General features: G+C 37.6%; 1 protein-coding gene across 1 annotated transcript in view; it reads right to left on the reverse strand.

Annotated features, from left to right (window-relative positions):
• Positions 1–17684, reverse strand: part of PAXIP1 (PAX interacting protein 1) — a 35318-nt gene that overhangs the window by 16598 nt on the left and 1036 nt on the right. The window contains exons 2-6 of the mRNA XM_074899914.1: positions 13062–13196; positions 11050–11093; positions 6287–6350; positions 5188–5301; positions 802–1446 (exon numbers count right to left, since the gene is read on the reverse strand). Coding sequence (XP_074756015.1) covers positions 802–1446; positions 5188–5301; positions 6287–6350; positions 11050–11093; positions 13062–13196 — 1002 coding nt within the window. The remainder of the gene's footprint in view (positions 1–801; positions 1447–5187; positions 5302–6286; positions 6351–11049; positions 11094–13061; positions 13197–17684) is intronic.

The raw sequence follows: 17684 nt of genomic DNA on the forward strand, positions 1-17684 counted from the left end.
TTTGTTGTTTAAGTGCTAGCTGTAAGCTTCTATATTATTCAGGCACCTTTGAAAGTTTTACCATCATATGAACATCCAAATAAATGCACCAGTGAAATTATTAAAGAAAAAGATATGTTTAACATTTACCAGCACCTACTTTTCTCATGTTTCCTTCCCATTAACATCTAAGAATTTAAATGCTGCAAGTTATTTCAGTGCATGCTCACTCACTTTTTATCTTCTTCTAAAAATAAATTAAATACAAAAGCTGCAATTATTTCAACTGTATGAGTGGCATAAGAACTTGTAAATTAGGACTTCTCCATCATAATCCTGACTATACTATGTAACAACTTAATGATGACCAGCAGAACAACACAGTATAGAACTGAACCTATTGTGAGAACAATCAATTTCACAGTTTTATGTGTTTATAACACAAATAATTCCTTGCACTGAAGCAAAAGCTTGAAGGGTATGAAATCAGGTTTCCTGAACTAGTCAAAGAATTCTAAAATAATGAATTATTTTTTTTCTCTGAACAAGAAATCAGTAGTGAAACTCTAAACCATGCTATAATTAAAAACACAGCTTTACTCTTCCAAACATTTTTTCCGGATGCATTCTTACTTCCGTGAACCTGCTAGGAATGAAGTTACTTATTATGGGAAGGTTACTAATTTGGCCACAACTTCTGATACAGGGAACTTCTAATCCTCTGTAACATTTATAGAACAATAAAAGGAAATTGAAGTTCTTGGATATGATAGTTCCTAAGAAAAAGTCCAATATCTTATAAATTAAAAATCCAACACTTACATGTGCTACATTTGATGGTCTATTAATCTGCTGAATATCAGCACTATTAGTAATATTCCTTAATGTCCGCATGGCTGGACTCCACGTAGTCATCATTTCCTGTCGATCAGAACTTTGGGCACCTTGTACTGAAGCCATTAGATTGCCTCTCATATCTGGAGGCAAAATGTTACCTGGCACTGGTGGGACATTGGCACATAAATTTATTAACCCAGAGTCTTTCCCTTGAGGCAACCTACGCTTTGCTGTAGATGCCTGTGGGACTTCAGCTGGTGTCCAGTTCAAATTCCTTTCTTGCTTTTCTGGAGAGGAATCTGAAGAATCATCAAACATCAGTTCCCCTTTTGCCTTATCAGCAGTAGTAGATTTTGGTGAAAAAACTTGATCACCAATTGGTGATCCTTCTCGAGAAGATGCTGGGCTCGATAATTTTTCATCGGTACTAGCTTCATTTTGAGAATCTTGTTCTTCGTTTTCTGCTTCTTCTTCTTCTTCCTCCTCCTCTTCCTCTTCCTCCTCGTATATAATTAAACGAGGATGGTAAGGAGTCTCTTCTTTTTTAGTCTTATCAGCTACAGAATCCAGTACCCAGTCTGGTGTCACAATTTTAATGCTGTCCCGTTTACATGCACATTCATATTTTTCCTAGGAAAAAAAATAAGACTTTATTGAAAGACCAAAAATCCAAAATAACTTATTTGAGGGTAGGGCGAGAGCATGGAGAGGCAGATCACAAGTGGTGTCCAGTAACAGAAAGTGATCTCTCCCAGAACCGACAGGACAAACAAACTACACTACTGTGAATAACCACAAGTTCCAAGAGATTAAAATAAATCCCTCCACATTTACAATACAAAGGACTCAGAAGACACAACTGCAGAAGATTAAGTCTTCCCTTGCAAAACCAACACTCCCAAAATTCTTCTCAAACCCAGTCACCAAAGGATTCAAAAATAATGAAACTTGGTTCCAGAAAAGCTTTCAGAACTCCAGGTGCTGGGAACATCACAGTCAATACTAAGATGCAGCTCATTTTTTAGGTGGACATTAAGGTGAGTCTAAATACAGTTTATACTTACTTTTTCTTCACTAAAAAAAAAATAACTACCATGAAAAAGAATTTAGGGAAAAATCAGAATTTCACAAGAGACATATTTACAAGGTGATCACTGAAAAAAAGCATTTCAGCTGGAATACAAATCAGAACGCAGTCGACTATTTCCCATATACCTTCTCAGAAGCCGCAAACTGTAATATTGCCCTCAACTTCAAAGTTACACTTCTGTCCAGATATTAGCTAAATCCATTTCAATGAGAGGTTACAAAGTTGTCAAAGTAGAACACTTTATCCCTCCCTCCTTCCTTATCATTCCATCATTTTAAGATATATACAAACAGTAAAACTTCACTGATTCCTTTCCTAAGAAACAGAAATAGACACAGAATCAGTGCTCTATTTATTCAAACATCCTCTTTCATGGAAACCCCTCACAAATACCAAGACGACGGGAAAAAAAAAAAAGAGAAAACTTTCTTTAGAAGATTTGAAAGTAATTTCAGGATCTAATATTTAGAAGTGATTGAACTGGGATTTTCTTTGTATGTCAAACAATATAAATTAACAACTAGCACACTCAGAGGAAATTAATTTAATTTAATGATTCTCTAGAGTTATTTCCTACAATGAAACTGTCATTCATACACAATAAAGAGATTACAGATGAAACCACATTTATTTGCAGATATGAGTTTTAATAATTCTCACCACAAAGAATGAAGAATCTTGTTTTATCATCTTGTGTCTAGTCAAAGCAATCATTTAAGTTTTTACTAGTGTCAAAACTGTTCTCATTACAAACTGCTACAGATTCCCTTGTAGTAGTATGTCAGATCAGCAGGACTAAAGCATTTTAAATAATCATCTTATAAAATTGTTCCCATTTAATGCTTATGTAAATTAAACAGGATAGATATTTTATCCTACAGATATGAAATGTTAATGTGTTTTCTCTCAGTTTCTTGACTGGTAAGCTCAAGACAACATCCTTTGCTCTGAAAAGCTCATGATTTAAGACAACACTTCTTAAATGTATAACGTTGCTTCTTAAAAACACCATGTTAGGTAGCAAAGCTCTTTGTCCAAGCATTACATTCTGTTGTGATGGAGGACGCAACTAGGGGGATGTTCGGTACACCCTTCTGAATCTTCCACAGAAGATCATGCACTTACCCCAAAAAACAACACCACCAACACCACCACCCCCAAACCTACAAAGGTCCTTGTAGTTTTAAATGAAACAGGGAAGAAAAAGCAAGCATTTCTCATGTCTGCACCTTCTCTTCTCCAATGCCAGCCCATGTTTTATTCTAAGGCACTTTTCTTTGTATTGCATACATAAGGCTATTGTCGCCCTACTAGCCACGTGTTTTTCTCTATCTTAGTACTAGATAGCTTACATTAACTCCAAAATATGAGAGGAGTAATTGGCAGGAAAATATACTCAATTTGTATAGAACATCAGAGACTTGACAAAGTTTCACGGTTTATGTAAGGAGCTAGTATATAGAACCTGATTTTGGAGTTACTCACATTCAAATAACTAAACTGTGTGACCTCTCCCACTGATTTCAAATTTAAAAAAAAAAAAAAAAAGGTGATGGAAACATGCTTATGTTATTAAAGGACAAAAAATGAAACCAAGAACTTGCTCTATGAACCATGTCAACTAAAAGCATCCAAGCAATCATTTTTAAGTGAGCTTCAGTTATTATAAGTATTTTCAGTCTCTGAAAAAACACACTAAATCAATTACAAATATATTTCTTCTTCAGGAGGAGTACCTGAACACTTCATGAAGATTCAGTAAACTATTACAACCAAAGCATTACCAGCATTTTAGTAGAGGAGGCTATTCTGTTGTGCTTAATGCTCTCTTTAGCCAGTTACCTGATCTTTCTGATTCCGTTTCTCCATTTCCATAAAGACAGCAACATTTGACTTCCTACATGGGAGTAGGAACTCAAATGGTGACACTAACTTAGGAAGAGCTGTGGACCATCTTGAGGGTAGAGAGGCGTTTCAGAGATTTGGATAGAGCTGCGCAACCACCAACTGTATGAAATTTAATAAAAGCGCGTGCTAGGTTCTGCACCTGGGATGGGGTAATCCTGGTTATGTGTACAAACTGGGGGACAAGAGGCTGGAGAGCAGCTCTGCAGAAAGAGACCTGGGTTGATGTTAAGTTGAATATAAGTCAGTGTACCCTGGCAGCCAGAAGCAACAAGCGTGTCCTGGGGCGTGTCAAGCACAGCACAGCTAACCAGTCAAGGAAGATGATTGTCGCACCCTATGCTGCACTGGTGCAGCTCCACCTGGAGTACTGTGGACAGTTTTGGGAGCCTCAGTTTAGCCGAGGACATCAAACTATTCGAGCGTGTCCAGAAGAGAACGACCAAGATGGTGAAAGGTCATTTGGTTTGTTCAGCTTGGAGAAGAGAAGGCTGAGGGGTGACCTCATCACAGTCTACAGCTTCCTCCAGGCAGGCAGCTGAAGGGGAGGCGCTGATCTCCTCTCCTTTTATGACCAGTGACAGGACATGAAGCTGCATCAGGGGAAGTCCAGATCGGACATTAGGAAAAGGTTCCTCACTGAGAGGGTGGTCAGTTCCTGGAACAGGCTCCCCAGGGAAGTGGTCACAGGCCCAAGCCTGTCAGAGTTCAAGGAGCATCTGTATGATGCTCTTAGCCACATGGTTCAGTCTTATGTAGTCCTGAGAGGAGGACAGAGTTGGACTCAATGATCCTTACGGGTCCCTTCCAACTGGAGATAAGCTATGATGCTACAATGGGAGTGATTTGAGGTATGACTACTTTATGAGCAGTTGGGCAGGAATACTGTATACTGTTTATCCTACCATCTCTCTTTAAGAGTTTTCTTTTAGAAAAATAAAAACAACAAAACCCCTGTTCCTCCTTCTGTTCTCTTTATTCCTTTCTCCCTCATAACATTGAAGGGCACTTTACAATCCTGTCCTTCATTTTCTTCACTGATTCTGAATCTATAGATTTACAAATCACAATCATAAATGATTATAAGATATCAAAATTAGGTTAAGACAAACGGAATAAAGAATAAAATGCTTTATTCAACCAGAAATACAAATATCAATATGAAATTGGACATCTTTTGAATTAAACAGACTTAAAGCCATGCAGAAAATAAATACGAACTGAATAGCTGCAATGTGTAATTGTGTTGAATTGAGCTGTTTTAGACTAACAAACAGTCTTAAGAATCCTAACTTCAGAGAGATGAAAAATTTCTGATTATTCAAAAGCAAATGAGAGCTACAACAAGAAGAATTGTACATGTAATAAACTCTTACCCCCTTTGGCTCAGGCACAATCAAATGAGTACACTTATTATTGAGGCTCAGCTGGCAATTCCCTCCATAAAAAGTAATCAAAGCCCACAGCGTACTTCGGTCTTCAGATGAAACCTGAAAGGAAGTAAATAAGCCTTTTAGTTCCATGCAACCAGCTGCCTTCTGCTTAAAGAATTTTAGTACAATCCATGACATACCATTTACAAGTCTGGCTAATGTATTACCAATCACTTTTAAATACCAAATTAGAATGAAAGTTAAGGAGAAAAAAGGGTGACAGAGACATGCAACAAGAAAAGACATTAAGCAATCATTTTTAACCTGCACAGAGAAAAACATTCTTCACTCCTATAAAACTCAACACTAATGTATCACTTTTCACAAGAGAAAAAAAATTAGCCATCAAACAAGTATCTTAGACAACCTGTTTAAATTCATTAAGCAGAATCTTAACAAGCAGACCAAATTAATAGCCTGTGTAAACACATGAAACATTTATTTCTAACAATTTATGTCACAGAAATGTCCCCCTCCCCTGTCAAGAAAGTCACATGTATTTAAGCCACTACCATTCAGTTAGTGATAGTCTTACAGGAAGAATTAATTAAAAAGTCTAAAGCACATATATGCATATATTCCATCAGCACCTAGGGCCTTATCCTGTCCATCTGCACACACACACACACACACTAGTCACAGATCTATAAAGCTGGCTATGAACACAAGCAACTGAACCACCATCTTTCCACTTACTTTACTATTTGGCACCCTTGTTAAGGTTTCAGTGCAGAAGTAGGTAAAACGTGTTGACTGAGTATTGTATTAATGCAGAAACAGAAGAATAGGACCAAAGACTTTATAGTCTAGTGCACTCTGCACTTTAGAATCACCATACAGCTGAATACAAGATGAATCACTGACTGAACGTTCACAGTTCATGCCCTCATTTTCAGTGAAAAACTGTCTTGGGTGATAACTCACCTAACATACAGAAAAAAAGTCATAATACACTAGAAAAACTGATATCTCTCCTCAAAAAACCAAAGCATCGCACACGTATTGTACATTAGAGTAGACTAAAATATGGCTCACTTCTTACCTGAGAGAGACAAGCAGTGACTCCAAAAAAGATCTGACATGATTCTGGAGAAAAGCCATTTACACTGGAAAGCAGGTGTCAAGGATGCAAAAGAGTTTCCTGAGGGACATTAGAAGAAAATTAAATAGTGTGCATAGTAATTCTCAGATATTATCAAGTATTTTATGATTCAGAAACTTTTATCTTTAAAAGCATATTGTCTGTTTCCAATTCAAGTTGTATGCATCAAGAAAAAAACTAAGGCACAAACTGGATCAGGAAACCTCTAATATTATGACCGATGTGGATAACATTATAAACTTGCCTCTTCCCAGAACATCTCCCTAGGCCCACCTCAGGGTGTTTAGCTTATAGGAGTCCAGTCATTATCAAGAGCTTTCTTCCATGCTTAAAAATACAGGAGAATCTGAAGAAGTTTTTGCTACAGTCACAATATCAAAGTATTATGATGCACAACTGAAAAAATTCGATAAAACACGACAGGCCAAGAAAAGTGTGTTTTTCTAAAATGAAAGCTAATAGCAGACACCTGTGAGAAAGTTAAAGTGCCTTTTCTGCACTTATTAAAAAAGATGGCAATCTGGTGGATGACTTCATTTAAAACCAGCGAGAAATAAAAGCAGAGCCTTAAAAAAAAAGAAAGAAAGAAAGAAAGAAAGAAAGAAAGAAAGAAAGAAAGAAAGAAAGAAAGAAAGAAAGAAAATGTGTTAGAAGGCAATACAGAACCCAGAGGTTTCAGAAATGGCTAAGTTTGGTAACCAAATAGTAGATGTTTTGGTTGAAAAATTCTTAAGATTTCTTTTAGAACCTAACCTGCCCTTTGCAATTTCTCAAAGACCAGAAAAGTAGAAAAAGTCTCCTGGTTATCAAGTCCATGAAAGGCACTGAACAACAAAGATGTCAAGGGACAAGCTCATATATCAAGAAAAACAACAAACCAAACCAAGAGGCAAGTCAGTATAAGCAATTATCAGATCTTCTACAGATTTTTTCCTCCTAAGGCATAACTCTGCATTGGAAGATGGCTAGACAACAGATATGGGGAGGAAATCTAGGAGCTACTGTGAGATTACAAATGGAGAAGAAAACCACACTGGGATGTAGAAACAGAAGCACATCCTGAAACTAAGAGGAAGTTTTCCACCATGCTTTCGAAGTTCAACAAGATCTCTGGTAGTAATGCATATTTGTTTTCAAATGCATGAAAGAAATAAATGAAACAGTATGTGAAAAAGAGCAGTGAGAATTTTTACAGACCTAGTAAATACGACTTAAAAGAGGAAACTGAAAGACCAGAATGGATATGTTTAAGAAGCTAAGATGACACATCTTCAAATCCTGTAAAGGCTGCCAAATGAAAAGAGAACTAATTTGTTCTCTCTTTTCAGAGTGGCTCACATAAATCAAAACAGGGTTAGACTGAAGCACAGTAATGGGGTTAAACTCTAACAACACAATAGTGATGCACTGTAAATTGACTGGTGAGACTATGAAATCTTCACTATGGGAAGGGCCTTGTGAAACAGGAGAGAACGGTTTGACAGAAGTTGACCTGAGAAAGACAGACGGACCATCTGACTTCTGTAACTTCCCTCCCTTTTCTACACTTTCATACAATTTTGTCTTGAAGATACATACATATCTTGTTGGTAAAAATGACTACAGAAACCGATGTATACTGCGGTACAAGTACACACTGAGATTTTGGAAATGAAATAAAATTGCCTTCCCTGTGCTGTTGACGGATGCACCAGCAGTACTTAAATTTTGTTTTGTGACCCAGAAGAGACAACACACAGCAATCTGACAACAAAGCCCAGAGCACTTTAAAATTTAAGAATAGATTACTGTCATTATCCAGAATACTCCAAGAAGTTCAAGTCTGATGAACATCCTAAATTTCACTGTGTTGCTCAGTATGTCATCTAAGATAGAGCTTCAGTACTGGATCTTTCAGATGTGTACAGTTGTCTACTCCCTGCCTTAACATCTGCTCCTAGCACATAAAGCAGGAACAGCTCAGTATTTAACTTTTAATAGGTCTATCAGTCTGACTGCAGCTTGCACTCTCTAAAGACTAGGAGTGAAATAGACCCTCTTATAACAGTTAGAAGGATCACAACAATAACGTTGCAAGTGGGTCTGGAAAACAAAAAGGAGGGAATGCAACAAAACTCACTTTTTTTCCTCCCCGCAACCAAAATTCAGAAGTGCTCTGGCCCTCTTTCATCTGTACAAGACCATGAAAAAATAACTCCTCCTCACTTTATTTTGCTGCCATCAAGAGAAATTAAGAAAGAAAACACCAGCCCTCTTTACGGCATTATAACTGAGGTTTTCATGCACAAAACTGTCTTTTCTTCTTCACAAAGGCTGCTTCCAGATTATTTTTTCTGTCACTTCACTTCAACTGCAGGTTAGTCACATTTTGCAAACATCAGTTCACATGGAACAGAAGAACACTCTGCCTTCTGAAGTTCCCCCCAGTGAAAACAACTTTCTCAGTGGAATATTAAAATGTATTTATGAGAAACAGGCAAAATTATTATGCTTTTATATTGTATTAAATCTTCCTAATAAACTTCACCTTTAACAACTGACAGGCAAATGCCCATCAAATACATACCGGTTAAGCCAAGATAAAATCTTTAAGGCTCTTAGTAGATTCATAACATCACTGACAAAATATGTTTCCAGAACTTGTTTTTTCAGAAATTCAAGGACCACTTTGGGCATTAAAACTCTAAATTAAAACATAACAAAAGACAAAAATGTAGAATCTCAAACCTCTACCTAAACAGGGTCCAAAACCAATCAACTGTAAGCTAATTCCTGTTAACTACTGTATTTTTTTCATTATGGTAGTAATTAAAACCCTAATGAAAGGCTGAATGTCACTGCACTAGAAGTCATAAAGAGACAGAAACAGAACAAAGTTAAGACTTAACAACCAATTTTAAGGAACACTATAAGGCTCAGAATAAAATCTAAAACCAGCAGGTTCTAAGGACATGAAGTGCTAGAAAGAATAAAGTCAAAGGTCCAAGGACACATTTACTGCTGACAGGTGTACCAAACTTCCTTCTTCCACACAACTCAAGAACATGATACTACTGAGACCTGGTCTTTTCACTGGTCTTTTCATTTGGCCATTCCTATATAACCACAATAAAGACTTCCTAAGCAACAGCCCTTGAGGGCTACATTCCCACATTTATTGCTGCAATTTAGTGATGGACTGCATCACTCAGTGGTTTTATCTGTTGATTTTCTTCTGGTTGTGTAATAACAGCAGCTCTTAAGAGTACCCTCTTCAAAATCCCTAGTTTCAGACAGAAGACCAATTTTCTAATAGTGCAACTTCTTCATGGAAGTAACAACACTAACAATGCAATCCTAGGTTACTTAAGCCTGAAAATTTAGCTAATACCAAGCTATTTTATTATATTTTTCAACCAGTCCTCAGGAACAGGGAAAAGGTTTACGGATGTGTGACATAAGCAACTGTACGCTCCCATCCTGATGATGAAAGGATGATGAACACATTTATTATTCCCAGATGCAAAAGACAAAAATCACCAGCCTAGATCACATCACAATAATCAACTTATAATACAGGAGTAGCTCTGCTAATCTGAGTTTTGCCATGTAATGTTTGGTGCATTTTTTCCATTTGGAAGCCAAGTCTTTCAGGAAAAGATTTCTTCTGCTTTGGTCAGAAGACTATCCATGACTATGGCAAGTGTTTCACACTAACTGCTGAATCCTACCCTAATAGTCAAGACACAGCAAGATGCAAAGGCACATACCTTGAAATACCGGGTATAAAACATGAATTCTGAACCAATGAAGCACATTAAGACCAGATTTCCTATTACAAACACCTAGATTACTGCATCTACCACCTCTTGTTTTCCATTATACACACAATCACCTGCTAACCTCATTCCAAAATGAGATCTCGTGCCTGACAGCATACCTCCCTAGGCCTGGCATTCTTTGTGGCAACCATCCACTTGTATCTGTAACTGAAACGTATTGCTCTGATTCAGCTTTTCTATATACAGAATCTTTACTGTGAATTGCCTGAGAAAAAATGCACTTTTTTTCTCTATAATAACAGCCATTGTCACCATTCCTGTGATCCAAAGAAAAAACTGAGGCAAACACAAATAGAGATGCAGTAACTGACAGGAAAAGGAAGGAATATGGCATCCATATGCAATATACGTTCCCAACAAGTTCAGAACTGTAGATCTAGCCAAACACAAACAACAAGGGTCTACCAAAGGCAAGGACAGACTATCCCAAAAATGGGAATACTAACACTAATATAAATAACACTTTATATACAGATACAGTGTTGATACAAGTTATTGTGTATTTATCCCTTATTTAATTCTGCTTCTAGAAAAGGCAGATAAGGCTCTTCTACTCTGAACCATCATTTACTCCCTTACTGCACTCAAGCAAGTTTCCTGGATCCTCACAGTTAATTATCAACTTCCAGCTAAAATGTTTTGAGTCCATTTGATGACAGTTTTCTTGCAAGTGCCTATTATGCATCCAAAATAGCCAGAAGGACAAGAAAACTCAAGTAAGACAAAGAAGCTCCAAGCACGCTGCAATCTTGGCAGGCAAAACATATCCTGTCATTTAAAAAATGTAAGCTGTATGTACTTGAAACAGTCTTTAATCCCTCAGTGGTACCTATTTTAACATGCTTCCTATAGAATTGTTTCAAATTTTAACTTAAAGGATACGGCAGAAGAGCTCCACAGCGAACAGACAAGATCACCCAGGAAGGCTGAAAAACAAAAACCACAAGACATTAAAAACCTAGGTCTGCATGTATGAAGTATGAATTACTTTCCAAGTTTGTAATATAGCTAGTTTCAAAATATATCCCCCAGCTTTGAAAGTCTAAGTGTTTCACAGACATTTACTTAGGTCTTTACAAAAAAACCTTTTGATTTAATTGTAAGAGTTAATATAAAGACCGCTCAAAGGATATACAGCGATATGGGAGCAAGACCCCTTTCTCTCTTCCTTCTACTGTGTCAGGAAAACCATTTACAGTATTTACTCATACTCTCCCCTTTTTCAGTTTTCCCTGCTCTGAAATAAACAAAAAAACGCCACAGAAATTCCTATCTTACACTCATCACCAAGGAGTCAGGAACCATAACCTCACCCAGAAAGAAGTTCTGAAGCACATAAGCAATGCTGGATGCTAAGCACACAGGTAATGGCCCCTAACTGACAGCATTCTGGGACAGAAGGGCTCAAAGGGATAAAGGGAAGTGGTGAAGAACGGAAGAGATTTAGGACAGTGGTCCCAATACAGCATGTAAGGAAGAAGGGAAAAGAGTGGCATCACATTCAGTATGAAATTGCTTCTCCTCAAACACAAACAAAAAATATTGTAGTAACATGTTTATGGTGCCCAATTCCTGCTATTCTCTTTCCCTTAGAAGGCATAAAAAACCCACCGAAAAAACCTAAAACCATTTAATGCGTAACTCCTCAGACCTCTGCAAAAACAAATGGGTGATTCTCCTCCTTTCTCTTCCTTATTCTCTGTAACAAGCTACCTTTGCCTCTGACTTCCATTCCCTTAATACTGAGTCTAATCTTTCTGATTACAGAACATGCTGTGATGTTTTCAGGTCAAACTAAGTGGCATTACTGAAAGACTTGCTCTCATTTGGCAAATGAAAAAGTTTAGCTAGCAGCAGTTAGAAAATTAAATTATTTAAGTAAATGGCATTACAAAGCCGAAAGCACTGTTACGATGCTGATGTCCTTCCTTCACATGAGAATGGCAGCAGTCTTCTTGTTTGTAAGATGAAAGTTATGCCATAGAACACTTCAGAAAAAGGAATTAAAAATTAAACAGCATACCCACCATAACTATAAGGTCTCCAGCTAAACACCTTTTATTTTCTGAAATTAATTCATACTTCTACAGTGTCAGCTAAACTCTCATGACAAACTATCCAAATTCTCTACTGCTACCAGCAATTATATGAAAAAAAACCCAAACAAAATCAGGTATCCAAAGGTATTGGCAGTGAAATACAGGTGCCTTTTCTTCTAATTACTCTCATGACTTGCAGAGTGACAAGTTCACATTTTTAAACATGAAGCCCAGAATCTTGCACTGGAAAACATAAGACAGTATTGCAAGATAGTAACAAAATACTGGTAATTCCGGTATGAGTAAGGAAAAAAAAAAAAAAAAAAACAAACACCAAAACCCCACAATCTTGAAAAACTAAAATCAAGAGGGAAAAAAAAAAAAATCTGTTTTTCTACAAGTTCCTATTCTTTAAAATTAGCGTAGTACACATACGCAGAATCAACAAAATAATTTTGCATCTTGCCAATTATATGCATTTAAAAAAACCCTCAGCAGTCTACTCTTATTCTAAATTGAGGTTTTCCATCACCAGAAGCTTGCAAGAACTTTCCCATCAGAAACATTTCTAAAGTACAGCTAATAGGACACCATCTCAGATGACTGAAGGAAGAATCTGGAAAAAAACAAAACAGAGGACAACAAAAAATCCAAACCACTGACAGATACAGAGCAATGCAAGAAAGGAGAGAATTTTAATGTAAGTCTGTCAGTCAGGGTAAAAGTTGGTGTAACAAGAATAAAAGATTTTTAAAAGTATGTTTTATTTGGTCATCATCCTAACAGGAATGTTTTCTGTTCTAACACTGAAGTATCCATGCCAGTACTTGATCAATATCATGGATGAGTCATCACCTTTACCACAGGGAGATCAAAAACTTCACGAGATTCTCCAACTTCTGGATTGTCCCCATCTTCTGAAATAATATGTGAAGCCAGTGCATTGTAAGAAACTTCCTTTGCTTTCCCAGCTTTCAGAAGCTGAATAACCTAAACCCAAAAGAGAAGAGGAAGAAGTCAACAATTTTTAGCATCTTTTATTTGAAAAAAATGTTAACACAAGAACACACTAACATGTGAGCTGAACGAATATGACCTGTCTTGGTTGTCCTCCTGTTAAGTGGCTAGCACTCTTTTTGAAGTTAGTAGATTAATCCCATTTAAAACCTGACTGCCAATGGTTTACACCTCTGCTATATTTTAATCATTCAAGTTAAAGATTTACTCTCCAAAATAATTCAGGCTGGGCCAGAAATCTGGAAAACGTCAAAACACATATTCCTCAAAAAAAATCTCAAAACAATTTTCTCTCAGGCAGGGTAAGAAAACCCTTCTTCTCAGTGTTTGTCTATGGTAGCTTTGGAAGCATTTGAATATACTTTAAGAGATGAGCCTGAAGTTTAAAAAAGGTAACCCAATAATTACCTTAGAAAAGGTAACATCGTAACTGTACATTGCAGTCTTCATAGGAATTCTTCCAGATTTGGCCAGTTATTTACTTGGATGGGGGGAGGAAAGTTCATGCATCTTCTGTAAATGTTCATTTAATAGATAAGAATTCCATCTTCACCAAATGCATTTGGTTCCAATATTTCCAGATTCAATCAATATACCTCATCCCAGAGCATATGATTAAGTTTGGAAAAGCCATCCAGCTGCTCCAAAACAGTGCAGCCAGACAGAAGAGCTGAGGAAAGAACATGTCTAATACCCCCTCGGTATTAGAAGGATCTGTAAGCAAAAAAAAAGTTGCAAGCACTGCCTTGAGAAGGGAAGACCTTCTAGTAAAGACTTGACTTATTGGGAAAAGAAGTGACAGAGGACAAAGAGATTTAGAGAAATAAGGAAGAAAATAAAATAGGCCACATGCTTGTGAAGTTACTACCTTAAAAAGCTGGAATTGAAATGTCTCACTTCATTGCTCTGTCATCAGAAAATGCAAAACACCTCACAACTCACAAAGCACATCTTACTCCTGTTCTTGCAAGGCCCATGGGAGAAGATGTTGGGTGAAGAGTTCAGCATTCTCCTAGCTCAACTGTAGAGGTCTGTGTGAGGAATCCAGTCCTGCCCCCCAAAACAGGACTCACTTTTATTTGAATAAAAGTAACAGAGAAGATAGTGGGGTGTAGAGGGGAGGAAGAGAAAAATCGTCTTCAAATATTATGGTCTAGAGTTCAAATGTTAAAAATGCCAGTTAAGACTATTCTTTCCTTTTATTATTCAGAAATAAGTAAGAGTTTCACTTCATAATGATTTTGCAGAACCAAACTGGTATGATGTTCACTCTCCAAAACCTGCTCAGGACAGATGTCTATCTCTTAAAACCTGCTGGGGACAGGGATACTCGCTTTATAACAGGATGTTCTCTCCACAACAGCGAACAGTAGAGAGCAAGGCACTGCGCTCATCAAACAGAATACGAAGTTATTGGTCCTTATGCAATTACTCTGTACACTAAACAGGACAGAGAAGGCACTGAAAAAAAGACTCAAAACATAGCGTAAGGCTGTTATGAAGCATCTCTGCTAAGCAGAAAAACAAGGATGAAAAAATTGGCACTCAGTGAGGGTGCACTTTCAGCATTTCCTGGCTGAAGTACCTGGCTTTAAAACACCATTTTTTTTAAAAAATCAACGTTTTTCTGCAATGGATGAATATGTGATATTATCAAATTACAGAAGAATTATTCTAAAATAATGAAAGCTGGCTATCCTTGCCACCGCACAGTCAGGAATGGGAGGGAATGTTTCATTTTACACACCAATCTCCGAAACCATGGGATACCTTCCTGCATGAAATCCCATTAACCACAAGGTAACACAAGATGCTATAATTCCAATAGGAAAAGCTAAATCAAAATAAAGCACTTTTGAAAATAGTAGATATTTAAGAACAGCCACACCACACAAGGTTCTTGTCTCACATAGCTCTCCCTGAGCACAAGCCTCATTCAACTGTTTAAGGGAAAGCAAAAGACAGGAGTGAATGTAATGAACGCTGAGCACCCAAATCTGACAGCACAAGACAGAAGTTAAAACTAATGAGCTGGAAGCATGAATTTTTTTATATCGAAACAATGCTGCATTAAAGACTTTGTGCAGAGTCTGCTTATACAAAAAGTTATTCTAGTTTCAGGTCCTAAGTTTAAACACTATAAATAACTTCATATGATTATCTGAAGTGGTACGAAAAAGACTTTTCCTAATTTAGCTCATGTCAACTTCAAAACTCCTGTTAGAACACAACTCCTTCAGTTTAAGTAGTGCCTGGACAGAAAAGTTGTACTGGCACAGTTAAAGAACTTCACCTATACTAGTATCAACCATATACCTATAACTAGAAAATAAAATGCTGAAAAGCCCTAATATGATCATTGTAAAAAATCCTGCACTTCAGGTGTCAGCTCATACCCATTAAATGAAATTTCTTTTTTTGGGGCATATAAATTTTATCTTTGTTCTCTCCCACTAAGATGTTAGAAGAAACAAGAGGAATATTTCAAAACAAAGAAGTAAGAACAGGCATTAAAAACAAAAAAAGTAGTAATAAAACAAGAGATAACCAGAAACCAAATATCCTGCTCAAACTCCTTATGCTGCATCGCATTATTTTTTATCTCTTTCTGTATGAAATACTGATTTTAACTGTTGTTACCAAAGCATGATGGTTTGGGTTTACATCTTTTAGGAAAGTAGAAAAAACATTCATTAAAAAAAAATAAATAGCTGATAACAACTCATCGCCCCCCGTAAAGTGTGAGCAGCCAAATGCACATCCCAGTGGAATGGATTTAAAGTTGAGAGCCAGCATCCTAATTCCCTCTCATTTGCCAAAGAACATCTAGGCACAATTCCAGACTTTTGTTTCCCTTCTAGTTTATGCTGCATATGTTTTAGTAGGTAATCGGTATGCAGTCATCCACCTGAATATCCAATTTTTTTTTTTTCTTCTTACTCTTGGATTTGTTTTGTTTAGAGTGGTCACTTGTGCTAGGCCTGTTTTAATGTTTATTAAGATAACTGGTTTTCCATTAAACCATTTGGAAAATTAGGGCGATCAAAGCATGCTCCTCCCCCAAAAGATGAAGGAGGAAACTTCAAAATCAAACTAGCATCAGCTTGTATATGAAGAAGAGCCCCGACTATATTTTTAATTTTTATATTACTAATGGAACAACACTAGAAGAACTGCTTTTAAAAGCAGTTTGTGGAGTTTAGAATTTCTGCCTTATCAGTTCAAAACACAACCGGTAAACACTCCTCTTGTTCAGGTTGCTCCCAGTGTACCACAGAGGGCACCTGCAGAAGGGAGGACAAAGGCACCGGCCAAGAGCTGGCCCCGAGCTCAGCGCAACATACTTCCTCGCTCCGACATGGGCTCTCCAACTCAGCCCAGGCAGGGCTCTGCCTCCCGGGTGCCTGGTGCTCCCGAGGGCTCACCAGTGCAAGCACCAGTGCAAGCACCAGTGCAGACAGAAAGAAGCGAGCCCTGGCCTCCGTGTAACACTGTGCAGGCCAGCAAGCCATCTCAGAAAGCAGAGCACCGGAGGGAACAGTGTTTAAACAGGCCAGCCAGCCACAGAAACAGCTCAGAGCCACAGGACTGAGACCCAGGCATTGCTCATGATGAGAAAGGGGCTAAAGAGCTCCCAGAACGACCTGGTCTTGGAAGCAGCGTAGCCAGTTCTGTTTCAGTGCTGTGCCTGACCCCAGCAACTCCACCAGAGCCACCTTAGGTGTCTGCCTTCGACCCAGAGAAGCCATCCACAAACAGAGGAGAATTTAGTGTACCTAATTTAGAGCAAATCAAAGCCTTAAGACAATGACACTAACTGCTAAGAAGACTAAAACTTAACATAAGGAAGAAAACCAGCTTAACAGAACTCTTGTTTACTCACTCTATGGGAATACCACTGATTGTCTTGCTATGTCAACACAGAACTAACTACATGCCTTTTGGGACACTATTTGTATGATAAACGATATACGAGAGTCCTATTGTTTTGTTGCACTCATCTTCCTACACACAGTAATATTGCTGCTATAGGGTTTTTTTTTAATACAGGAATTGTTATTCAAGCTCTAACACACTGTCAAAAAAATTGTGTCTGAAGACCTTGGGTTTTTTTTCTTGTTCTTAACTATATTCCTAGACTGTATTTCTTTTAGCATATAATCCTATTCCTATGAATAAAAACTATCTCGACAGGTCAGTGCCTACGTCTCAAGTTCACTTAAAGGCCTGGAAGAGTCACTGAATGCCAGAACATGAGATTAAATGAACCCGATGCTGAAATACGATTCAACTGCAGCAACTACCAGAGCAGCAAAGACTTTCATTTGACTGTGACATGCGTAGTAATCTGCACGAAGGTGCTGTCCGAAAGCTAGATACGGTACACTTCAAACACTCGTCTAATTGGACATGCCACAGAAACTTTTTTTTAACCACCTTCGCCCAACGTGACTGGATGAT

The sequence above is a fragment of the Athene noctua genome, chromosome 2, assembly GCF_965140245.1.
Source record: "Athene noctua chromosome 2, bAthNoc1.hap1.1, whole genome shotgun sequence".
Taxonomy (NCBI): domain Eukaryota; kingdom Metazoa; phylum Chordata; class Aves; order Strigiformes; family Strigidae; genus Athene; species Athene noctua.